Source organism: Micromesistius poutassou, assembly GCF_964030765.1.
Source record: "Micromesistius poutassou genome assembly, chromosome: 1".
Lineage (NCBI taxonomy): Eukaryota > Metazoa > Chordata > Actinopteri > Gadiformes > Gadidae > Micromesistius > Micromesistius poutassou.
In genome coordinates, this window is record NC_140271.1 from 13,940,641 (window position 1) to 13,953,081 (window position 12,441).

At 38.1% G+C, this 12,441-nt stretch overlaps 1 protein-coding gene across 2 annotated transcripts in view; it reads left to right on the plus strand.

The window, feature by feature from the left end:
- LOC311377605 (E3 ubiquitin-protein ligase rnf213-alpha-like) overlaps positions 1-12,441 on the plus strand; it is a 39,703-nt gene that overhangs the window by 5,587 nt on the left and 21,675 nt on the right. Inside the window, exons 4-25 of one of the 2 annotated variants that reach the window (XM_084488174.1) lie at positions 3,195-3,269; positions 3,394-3,554; positions 3,667-3,834; positions 4,040-4,242; positions 4,350-4,618; positions 4,895-5,151; positions 5,308-5,502; positions 6,233-6,425; positions 6,507-6,562; positions 6,658-6,826; positions 6,905-7,066; positions 7,180-7,278; positions 7,355-7,477; positions 7,577-7,754; positions 8,287-8,460; positions 8,620-8,769; positions 8,879-9,477; positions 9,754-9,913; positions 10,035-10,252; positions 10,339-10,476; positions 10,792-10,956; positions 11,168-12,404. In XM_084488174.1, the coding sequence (XP_084344300.1) occupies positions 3,195-3,269; positions 3,394-3,554; positions 3,667-3,834; positions 4,040-4,242; positions 4,350-4,618; positions 4,895-5,151; positions 5,308-5,502; positions 6,233-6,425; positions 6,507-6,562; positions 6,658-6,826; positions 6,905-7,066; positions 7,180-7,278; positions 7,355-7,477; positions 7,577-7,754; positions 8,287-8,460; positions 8,620-8,769; positions 8,879-9,477; positions 9,754-9,913; positions 10,035-10,252; positions 10,339-10,476; positions 10,792-10,956; positions 11,168-12,404 (5,149 nt within the window). The remainder of the gene's footprint in view (positions 1-3,194; positions 3,270-3,393; positions 3,555-3,666; positions 3,835-4,039; positions 4,243-4,349; positions 4,619-4,894; positions 5,152-5,307; positions 5,503-6,232; positions 6,426-6,506; positions 6,563-6,657; positions 6,827-6,904; positions 7,067-7,179; positions 7,279-7,354; positions 7,478-7,576; positions 7,755-8,286; positions 8,461-8,619; positions 8,770-8,878; positions 9,478-9,753; positions 9,914-10,034; positions 10,253-10,338; positions 10,477-10,791; positions 10,957-11,167; positions 12,405-12,441) is intronic. The other variant, XM_084488175.1, reaches the window with a different exon arrangement.

Below are 12,441 nucleotides of genomic sequence, written 5' to 3' on the forward strand. Positions count from 1 at the left end.
CTCAACCTTGTTCCACCCATAGGCTTTTCTGTGTACTGTATTTTACCAAAGAAACACCACAGATGAAATGTTGAACATTGTGTTTAATGTATAGAAACACACATACTGAGCCATCACATGGCAGAATAGCAGTAGGTACAACAGTATGATGCAACGGTTACCGGTGTAACGGTAAACCGCGATAAAAATGTTGTCAATAACAATTACCGTTTTCATTTCAAATAAAATTATTATCGCGGTGGATAACCGCGCCCGCGGTGTGGAAACCGTGTGCTTAAATCCTTCCCAGCGCTTTATCCGAGCAGTGTTTGGAATAACGCCGTTTAAAATAACGGCGTTAGGTAACGCCGTTATTTTTTCAGTAACGGGTAATCTAACTAATTAATTTTTCCGTCGTTACAACGCTGTTACTGACAGTTAAATGCGGTGCGTTACCATGAATTGATTGAATAAACTGCGTAATCCGAACACACCCCTGGCTGCACACACAAACTGCTAGTGAGGACGGAGACCGGGTGGGTTAGCGATTATGATTGGCTAAGGCAGAGTCGTGTTTCATGGTAGCCAATCGGAGCCAGTGTTTTTACACACAAGCCAGGATACGCGTGCCACACGCACACGCACACACAAACACCAAACAGATTCGATGAAGCAGTAGAAATGGCGAGTCTGGAGCAATCCGATGAAAAGTTGGTATTTTTAAGGTGGAGATATAAGCACTACTTCAAATTCATTGAGGTCAAAGGCAAGAATGTGCATGTAAAGTGAACATTATGAGGTCGCGGTCACGGCGATCTGCGGAGGAAGTGTCGGCGGGAGACGGAGAGCGCGTAATTGTTTACATATTGTTCTTTATGTCTTGAATGTTTGGATTAAACCTGCACTACTGTAAATGTTCCTGATAAATAAGCTGTTTACATGCTGAACCCTTGTTCCTTTGATGTTAAAAGTTGCACTTTTGATAATATAAATAAATATAATAAACACTTTTAACTATTTCAGTTTCCGTAGGCCTATCAGTGCTTTCTGAACATATTGAACACACTTTTAAAAATACCGCGATAATACCGAAAACCGGGATAATTTTGGTCACAATAACCGTGAGGTTAAATTTTCATACCGTTACATCCAGAGGTTTGTGCACTTTTTGTGCAGGACATGAAAACAAAATAAATCAAAATCAAGCCATTGGCATTATTGATATGAACATGTCTTAGCACAACTTGGACCCTCTATACTTAGTGAACCAGACCCGAGCTACAACCGAACTGCTCTAGGGCACCATCCCACAGTGACACAACACCTAAGCTTTCTTCTTCTTCTTCTTTTTTCTGTTTTCATGTTTTCACAAAAAGTGCACAAACCTCATGGGTTTGTATACTGTTGTATACTGCTGTTCTGCCATGTGATGGCTCAGTATGTGTGTTTCTATACATTAAACACAATGTTCAACATTTCATCTGTGGTGTTTCTTTGGTAAAATACAGTACACAGAAAAGCCTATGGGTGGAACAAGGTTGAGGTACAAAAATTAGATATTTTAAATATAAATAAATATAATATAATAAATATAAAGAACTTGTTCCACCCATTTGCTGTTCTACAAAGTTTCACTGGTATTAGTAGATGGTTAACAAACTATTAACAACTGATCTGTAAAGTGTGAGTTAATATATTAGTTAAGTATTAGTTATTAGCTTATGTATGTTATTGGGATGTTATTCTAAAGTTGTAACTATTCCTCATTTACTAACAGTTAATAAATGAGGAATAGTTGCAACTTTAGAATAACGTCCCAATAACATATATAAACTATTAACTGATACTTAACAAGTCATTAGTAAGTAATTTACTAATAGCTTGTTCATGATCTATTACTAATTTATAAGGTATAGGTATATACTTATAAGGTATATACCTGCAAACGGATACGTTCAGTTCACTGTTCACCATATTTTAGTCGACGCGTCCCGGGGTTCCCTCTATACAAGAATCAATAAATAAACATGCATTTGTGTGTGTTTTCAAAGTTTAAGTACATATTCACAGAGTATGACCATCTGCTAATATTAATAACAGGTTGGCAATTCCATAAACATTATTAGAACAGGTTGCAATATTCTTCCTTTTACAGCGATCAACCACCCACAATTGCACTTGCGTGATTTGACTTCAGGTGTTGAATTTCAATTTCAACACTGCTGTTCAATTTTATCCAAACTTTGCAAAATGTTCCAACCACCTATTTGCTTTGAGATATTTGGAAATTGGAAATGGTCTACTCTCATACTATGGAAGCCGTTGGTCTTCTGAGCATTGAAGCACTGCCGTATTAGAGTCAGACTCGTAAAAGAATCAGATGATAAAAACTAGATTCTGCAGTGTGAGAGTGTGCTGGATATAGTTATAAGGAATAACAAGGCTTTAATACAAATAATTAGTTTTTTGTAATCAATTTACGAGTTATTACAGCCCTAGTATATATATTCCCATATATGTTTGTTTTTGTGTATGAATGCTTAAGTCATGTTACATGTTATTCTTGATAGAAAAAGAAGCAGAAAAGTGCCAGAAAGAAGATAATGGATGACAACCTGCCAAATATACAAGGAGAATATTCTGAAAGAGATTGTAATGCCAACGAAGGGGAGAATAATACAAGCCCACTCACTGTTGCCTATTCCACACCAGAGAGCCAGCCTAGTTCATTGAAAGCTTACGGCACTATCCAACCTTCTGAGGGCACAACTTCTGTATACAATCTGAATACTGGAGAAAGTACTGAAAATCCAGTTATTGACAGTTTGTCTATTGCCACTCCAGAAAACAAAACCTATGGAGAGAGAACTGTACAAAAACCTGCTCAGGCATCCAAGTCTGTTCAGGATGAGTCATCCAAGTCTTTTCAGGATGAGTCATCCAAGTCTGTTCAGGCTGAGTTATCAAAGTCTGTTCAGGCTGAGTTATCAAAGTCAACACAAGTTGGGTCATCTAAGTCAGCTCAGGTAGACTCAATTTCCTTGACCAACTTGGGAGATTATACGAAACACCAAGAAGGTAAATGGACAAAGTCCCTAAGTGAGATGACCAAGAAGGATATCACCAAAAACAAGAATAATAAAGGGGATCAGAAACCATCCATGGATACAAATACGGATTATACTCTAACTCTACTCTAACTCCAATCCACGAAGCAGGTGAAAAGTGGTCCACAAGACCAACAAGGGAAGCAACCAACTGGTAAACAAGGCCCTGCTGCTAATCAGAAGGTAATTCAATTGACAGTTAAAGGGCTTTAAAAAGCAACCGGCTTGGGAAAATAAGTTTTCCAACAATACTCTGTTGAATGTTGAGTGCATGCTACTAACTGGACCAATTGTGTATATTTTACAGCAACACACTGGTTCAAGCGTTGACACAGAGGCTGAGGTTGAAGGTTCAGGGACTCAGTTGTCAGCTCCTGGGAGAGGAGACGCACCAGAAAGCCCTGATGAAATCCAAAGGACCGGAGACAATCAAGAATCTGAGGACCATGTTGAACCTCCTCCAAAAAGGTGAACCTGAGTCATCGGTAGAATAGAGTCTAAATTATAAAATACAAATTACAATTACAAATTGTATCTTCTTGACCATTTTAATAAAATGTTGTATTTTTTTACATTTTAGGATAAACAATGCAAACCCAACCGTTGCTGCAAGGGACAGGCTCACAATCTACTTTCATGCGGTTTTGTCAAAGGATTTTGAACTTGAGGAGGCCGACCGAATATTTATCAGAGCTGGCAACCATATTGGGACATGGAACGAGGACTTGGTTGAGGTCTTTAAGACTAAGTAAGTACATATGCTGTACTTTATTGTTCCTAAATCTATGATATTAGCCTTTATTTATTGATATTCAACATTGACTCAAAGTGCATATCAAGCCTTAAAGTAGTTTTTGTACTCTGGGGATATTATTCCAAAATACAATGTAAATACTGTATCATATTCTGTGGATTCCTTTGTGTACTATGTTTTTTATTTTATTTTAATACAGGGATCTTGGGAAGCATGGATTTTTAGTTGAGGGAACATTTGTGACAACAAAAAACCACACCCTGGATAACAGCATACCATACAAATATGTTGTCTACAAGGCCAAAAAGAAAAAATATAAGTTTGAATACATTTACAAATTAGATTCAAAGCAAACTACGAATCGCTGTTTGTTTGTGAAGTCCAGACTCCTCAATGAGGAAGGTAAGAAATGCAACAATTCTCTGTTTGTTCGCTAACATTTTTATTAGTACATGAGGTGCCATTTTAACTTTGTCCAATTAAACATGTGATATATTTTTATGTGAAAGGGGACTGGCATCAGTATGATGACATTGTCTGTAAAAAATCATACAAGGATCAATTCAATCCCCAAAATCAGTCGAAGAATGTCCAAGGCAGAGAGATTGCAGCAAACATCATGCTATGCAACATATTTGATCGCCTTCGGAATTGGACTGACATCAACTTGAAGAATTTTCTCATCCAATTGAAACAGTTCTTTGACATTTATGGCAACCCATTTGTGTATGAGGACACACCGAAAAAGTGGAACTCTCTCAAATATGGAGAAAAGGAAGTAAGGACATTTCTTCATATAAATGAAAAAATGCTAACATTGTGTGCAGTAAGGACTATTCCTGAAATAATGATTAAAGCCAGATCAAATAATAGAAGATATAGAAGAATCAGAAGCTTTCTGTAATGGTTTAATGTTAACATGATAACTTTTGTGTTTTGATTTTGTCCTAAACTAAGGAGTAAGTCTAGACTGTTCAGCACCATGTACCTTTTATATATGTGCTCAGTTGATTCTGGTATATTATCAACCTATACATTTTCTTGAAATTCTCAGGTCCTAGGGTTGATGAAGCAATTCATGCTCAAAAAAGTGATTCCTCAGTTGAATAAAGACAAAGATTGGGAGAGTGGTATCTTCATTGAAGATCCCATGAGAGCAGCAGTTATCATGCTGTATGTGTGCCACCATTATGGTATCCAACTGGATGCAGTGGATATACTCTGCCTAGCCCTGTGCTTTCCAAAGCTCACAAAAGAAGAGTTTCTCCAGTACTGGGACAAATTGTTGCTTGCTGTTTCTTGTCTCAAAGAGTAGGTAGTCTTCTTTGATATCTCAAAACACCTTCAATCAAATAATATTGACCTTTTAAATTATACTATTTAGCTTAAAGTTAATGTAGTAGGTAATGTGCATTCAAGCTTTGATACTTCTGTTCAGGAACAATGACTTTGTTTTAATTTGTTCAGTCTGCCAAAGAGCCTGGTATTGCTGATCAATACAGCGAAATCGAAGAGACTACATCAGTGGATTTTGGTGCTTCCTCTTCTCCACCTCCTCCAGAATACCTCAAAACCTTTCCAGCCACCTCTCTCCAAGCCTGACCAATCTTCAAACGGTTTGGAGGGTATAGACAGAGAATACTGGAACAATCAGGATATACAGTAAGCTTGTTAAGTTCGAAAATAAGTTATGTTATATTTAGGGCTGGGCAACGTTTAAAAGTTTTAATTGTGTTAATCGTATAGTATTGGTGAGTTAACTCTTGATTAATCACACTTTTAAAATTCTATTTTAAATCCACTCCAATTGAAGCTAAATTAGATTATCAAATGGTATGACACATTATCATTCATAATGTACTTAATAAACAAAAACTAGACCAACTGATCTTGAGGAAGTTTTATTGACTCACTCAGTGTGGGTTGAATATGAAACTTACGGAACACCACAGATTTGGGAATTGTAAACAGGCAGTTAATTAGTACAATTAGTAAATGAATAGTTATTACGAGTGTAGTTAAATTCAAATAAGTAGCACCACAGATTTGGGAATGTAAACAGTCACTTACTGCAAGTTTAATCAGGAAGTCACTTACTGCAAGTGTAATTGAATGTAAAGTAAGTGGAACTAAAACCAAAAATGATTTCTGATATGAATGTTGACATTCTGTGGGCAAAACCCAAGTGAAAAAAAGAGAGGGAAAGAGAATGTGCGTTAATGCGTCAATTTGTATTGATCAAGTTAAAATAAGATTGCGTTAACGCAAAATTAACACCTTAACTTGCCCAGCCCTAGTTAAATTGCAATAGACACCTTTCCACCTTTCATATATTTTTCTAAGTTCATTTATTTACTTTCTTATATAATAATTTGACCTGCTTAATTTTTAGGGATTTACAAGACATGATGCGTCGTAATAAACATTTAGTGGAGATTGACCCACTGACTGCCCGATCCTGGCTGTGTCTGATGCCCATTGATCAACTAGTTAAGTGCAGCCTCATTACTAACATCCAGCTGTTGGACATCCTTCATATATTTTCCCAAAAGACTTCTCTCGAATTCACCTACAGCAATTACCAGGTGAAGAAAGCAACACATTCATTTTTTAACATCTTACCGTGAAAAGTTGAATTGATTTAGATACTTTTTTTTTCTCGACAGAATATATCCAACATTCTCTCACATGTTCAACATGGCCTTAAAGAGCACAAGTACAGGTGATTTACTTAAAAATAAACAATATCATGAATATACAGCTTGATAATTCTGAGATGCTAATTGGCAATCTACCTGTGTTTATTGTCATTGACAGTGCTTTTAGTGTAGCTTACGGTAGAGAATGTGGCGCAGCTGTGGTGCAATTACTGGAGAATATCTGCAGAGTCAAACCTGCACAGATTGGTCGTTGGACCTGCACGGAAAGTCCAGTGGCCTGCTTGAATCTCGTCGCACTGGTTGCAGACTTCCGAGACCAGAACCAGGTTTGTGTGATTCTCTCAGCTAAATTAACCGACTTTAACTGAGCTTTCAGATTTTATATGTGTTGATCCTCTTAAAAGGTGGCTCAAGATGAGACAGATGACGAGCAGCATGCAAAAGACAGGGAGCTGTTATATAAAGTGATGTCCGTCATGAGAAACTGGATCAGTCACACCTTCAAAAATACTTCCATTTATACTTCCTACTCCCTCCGAGGCAATAGTTCTGAGAGTGAAATTCAAGTGAGTGTCCCCAAAATATTGCATGGTAGAGGTCTGCACTATTTATTGAAATACAAAATATTAAGATTCTGTTCTTCTGTTATATTCTGCTCTTTATTGATTGTCCTTTACAGATGTGGGAAAATGTAATCTCACTCAATTTAAAAAACGAAGATTTTATAAAGGAATGGAGATCGATGTTGACAATGGATTTGGAGCACACACTACAGAAGGTGTTAACAGAATTTTTGAAAATACATATATTTTCAGGGGGAAATTCAAAATGTTAACATGTTTGTGTGGCTTTAGGTATCTGCATTGGCTCAAATTGAATTCTACTGCTCAAAGAATGATGAACTCAGTCATTCTCATCCAAATGTGGCTGATGTTATTGAGAAGTGTGCTCTAGAGGCAGTCACCTCACTGTGCCAGGTATGAATATTTACAGAAATAATGTTATTTAACATATTAAATATATTTATAATGGTAGTTAATGAATGTAATTTTGTTTTTACCTTTTTTCACAAACAGACAAAGCAGGAGGGGACACTGTTTGCAAAATTGAAAATCAACAGGAAGTTTGGAAAACTCATTTCAGCCATAATTCAGAAGTCATGGCCAAAGGACACTCAAGAAATGGATCAGGATGAAGACGTTTTTCGACACATCCTCTCTTGGACAGCTGCCAAAGATGTATTCAAACTACTTGGTAAACAAGACAAACAATGTACAGTTTACTCAAATTAGTTTGAGTGGATGGCAGTGGTCGAAATAGGTCATTAAGAGCAATTTTGCGGCCAGTATTTATATTACCCCAGCCCCCCCACCCTTTCTGAAAGCTCTACATCTGTGGAAGACACACCAAATTCAACCAGTCCAAATTCAAGTTAGACTGCTTTATATTCAGCTACTGGCATTTAATTGCATTGATAAAATATAGTTGATTTTTAAATGTTGAAATACTGTTACAATAGATTGATGGGAAGACAAATGTGGCCCTTGATTTTGTCCCAGTATGCAAGTGGATGTGCGTCGGTCACAGTAATCCTTCCACCAGAGTGATTCCAAACCAGATTGTCTGAACCATTATCATCTGTCATTATGTTGAACAGTAGATCTTTTTTCTCACTTTATATTATTCATATTGGGGTCACCTGTTTCATTTGACAGTCGACTGCTTATAATCACTGTTTTTTAAGCTATGAATCCTGCGGCACTTAGAGTAATATTTATGTTTTCAGGTGCAAATGAGAAGCCGATTGAGAAACTCTCAGATGAGGCTAAAAACCTAATTGCGATAGCAAGATCCTCCTTCACAGCCATCACGGATCAGCTGGTCAATGGAAACATTAAGATCAACCTGCTCAAGTTCATCTTGGGAAGACGCCAAGCCTTCTTAGAATTGCTGAAAAACGGTAATTGGTATAGCATATCTACAAAAGGAAATCAAAAAGTGTAATTTATTAATTTCACATTGAGCATGATAAAAATGCATAGCCAGTGATGTTTTCAAGGATATTAAGTATGGTTTTACAAATGAACAATGGTAAAACAGTGTGATTTGTCATTTACAGATCTCGCCAAAGATCCTCTGTATCAGGACGAGGAAAGAATGTGTACGTTGTTGAGGCATAGAGAGGGTGAAATGGGAGCTGTGTACAACGAAAAGGATCTGGTCGATGTTATTGTGAAAATGAGCCACAAACTGGAAGAACATATGACGGGTATGTGTGTAACGTGAATTTATAATTTATTATATTTCACCACCCACAATTCACTCTAACCACACTAAAATCATTATTATGTAACGTTATTGTCTAATCCCAATAACAGTTAATGTCGGTACCTTGGAAGCAAGCCAACAGATCAGCATTGAGACCATGAGCCTCGACAGTTTCATGGAGGTTCACACATTCGTCCAGCAGTCTCCCCCAATTCCTGTTGTGGTAACATACTACAATCTTGATGAAGACATCAGAGAAATGGCTGTGGTCCTGAACACCTACAAAGACAGCTACTTGTTCAAAGGCTGCTGGGAAAAACAGACAAGACAATATGTACACCCTGAGGAAACTGGTGTTGCTGATATAACGGCCACACCGATCATGATACATGATGCCATATTCCAGCCCTGTTATGTTGAGTACCAAAACATATATTGTTGCCTGATGGATGGCAGCATAAAGCTCGGGGAGGTTGACACACTCTTCAAAGATTACACCGGGAAGTACAACGAACTTGAGCAGGACTTTGACATGATGTGCAGAGTGGACCCTTCAAATGACAAACAGTGGATCAAGCAGAGGGCTCTGCAGATTCAGCAGTACCACAAACTCCATCTTGCCGTGGAATCGGCTCAAGCGATCATGCTTGTCAAGGAGACACTGTGTCTTCAAGGTGACTTCAGTGTCCTGCAGACATTGCTGGAAGTTGTAAGTCACCTTCATCTGACCTCAAACCCATTCACTTAAGGATAATTCAAGCCAACAATCTTTGGCTTGTATTATTATTTTTTTATGTGTATTGATATTGAGCATGCATTAACCATTTAGTAATGTATCAAATGTATAATAACACTAATGACAACATAATAACAATAATATATTTTGTGATATTGATAATAATAAATACATAATGGTGATCAGCATTATCGACATATTGAATTCAACTCCAGTTCATTAAGTTTTACACTATTTTGTTCTCTTCAGACAAATGAAGACTTTAAAGATGAACCCCTCAATCGAATTGATGATAACTTAAATCAGGCCAAGATGGTTCTTGTGGACATCAATTCCTCACGCAGAAACTGTCTACAACAGTTGGGTCACAGAAGACTATTTGTCCATTGGGTAAAAGAAGCCCTTGAAGGTAATATTTGTTGCTGATCACTCATATTGATATTGAGAGTGTATTCCAGTGTTCTAATATTCATTATTGATCAAGAAAACCCTTGCATTTGTGATGAAACAAAATTTTTTATTATTTTTAGACATCAATGAGCTGAAGGTGTTTGTTGACCTGGCCTCCATTTCTGCTGGAGAGAATGCCTTGGATGTGGATCGCGTTGCTTGCTTTCATGATGCAGTCCTTGGCTACTCGCCAATGCTGTACGACCTCAAGAAGGACTCAGGGTTTCAAACCTTCAAGGATGTGCTGAATAAACTCTGGAAAGCTCTGGACAATGACAGTGACTTGCCTAAGAAACTGGTAGGATAAGATAATCCCCACTATAGGTTGGATTTCAATATTACATATTTGTACAAAACCATAAAGCATGCTGTTTTGTGTTTCAGGTCGACACTGCACGCAATCTGCAATGGCTTAAGACAGTGAAGGAGAGTCATGGCTCAGTGGAACTCTCCTCGCTTTCTTTAGCATCCTCCATCAACACCAAGGGCACCTATGTGATCAGTGCACGTAATGTAAAGAGGGTAAGTAACTGATTGCTACTGTAGTTATCTGATCTTAATGCAGCCTTATAATTTGTCTGCAATGTTTATGATGCTGTTAATAGTAAAACATTCATATTATTTAACAGTATGTACTACAACCAGAAAGAAATGTTTTTTTTTAATTTTTTTAGGAACAAAATCACTAAGTAGCGTAACTAACAGCAGACTTAAATATTTGAAAAACAAATTATTTTAGGAAGATTTAGAGGTGCAAGTTGGCAGTAGATGTCGTCTTTACATGCATGTCACAATACCTTTTGGAAGGCAGTTACACGGTGTCTTCTTCTATTGCAGTTGAGCCTTGACACAGCCTTAAAGCTGCAAATTCCAGAGCAGCACGGCGAGGGAGAGGAACTGCGCTGGTACACGCTTCAAGACCTACGGGAGCTCCAGAACAAACTCATGCTCATGTCTGGGAAAGGAGACCAGGGCCAGCATGAGGTGGACCACTTTGCAGAGGCAGGTCTACATGTGTTTGGCTTTCTCTGCTGTGCACATGTGCTTGCACAGAAAGATGCAATACATTTTTATGTCATTTTTGATTCAAATGAATGTATTAAAAAAGGCCAGCTTTATAAGTAAAGTTCTAATAATTATTATTACTACCACTACTACTACCACCTCTCATACTACTACTACTAATTGTATTCATTTGTATTTATCTTCTCAGGTCTTTGCCAATGTTCAAAGACTAGCTGAGGCTTTCATTGCTTTGTACAAAGCTGGGAACCCTCTATTCAGAAGCTGGGAAGCGAAAATCAATTGCAGCTTAAGCAATGAACGGTCAAGTATCATTATTGACTTCAAACTTGACAATGTGGCTGATGTCATTGTCGTGGATGGAAAAATAGACATTCAGCTTCCAGAGTTGTGCAAGAAAATTGAAAAGTGCCTAAATTATTGGAAGGCCTTTGTGGACAAACAAAGATCCCAAAATTACTACCTAAACTATTACACAGCAGAACAGATTGTATATCTGTGCAGTAAGCTATCTCCACAAAATGTGGCTGATTTGGAGGTTGAGGTTTTAATGATGCTCTCTTTTGTCAAGCCAAATTGTACAGCAACAGATTTAAGAGAGGTCCGGCATGAACTCCAGTACGAAATCCTCACCAATCAAGAAGAAACAATCCAAGACATTGAATTATACACTTTTGTTGAAGTGCCAGAACATTTGATAGGGGATTCTTCAATCACAGGAGACTCTGTTCTTCTCGTGGAAAAGACAAATTGTTCCCGCAATTTCTATTTACTCTGGAATAGTTACATGAAGGACATGAAGAGTTTTCTTCCACATATTCTCGATATAAAAGGCCTTGGTAAATTATTGGAAAAACTGGCCGACAAGCAAAGTAAAGGGAACTCATTCATAACAAGAGGAATGCCGAATGGCCTGACTACTGGGAATCCCAACCTCATTGTTTGCTCACAGGAAGAGGTCTTCAACACTTGCATCTCCATTTACATGAGCAATGAAAATGAGGCACTGCCCACTTATGACGAAGTCCTACTATGCAACTCTTCAACACCTTATGAACAAGTGGAGCTGTTCCTGAGACGCTGTCTCACCCCTGGCTACAGAGGACAAAAGATCTACACTCTGCTCTACGGTGACCTTCTGACCTACGACGTGAGCTCCAAAGTCGAGGCTTTCTTCCAGCGAATGAAAATGCAAAGGAGGGAAGATTACAGACTAGTCATGGTCTGCAGTTCCGAGCGTGAACATGCATATATTCCCTCAGCCTTCAGTCAATACCGCTTGCACATGGTCCCTCAGGAGCCAACAGCCAGGATTCAGAGTTACCTGAGCAGACACTATAGTGTCCCCGCAGATGAGTACAGCGCTGCAGCTGTGTTCAGAGACCGACTCTCTGTTGGAGTTGTGTCATCGGAAAGATCTGGTGTGGGTGAGTACCCGTCTGTGTGGCAGACCCCATATCTGAA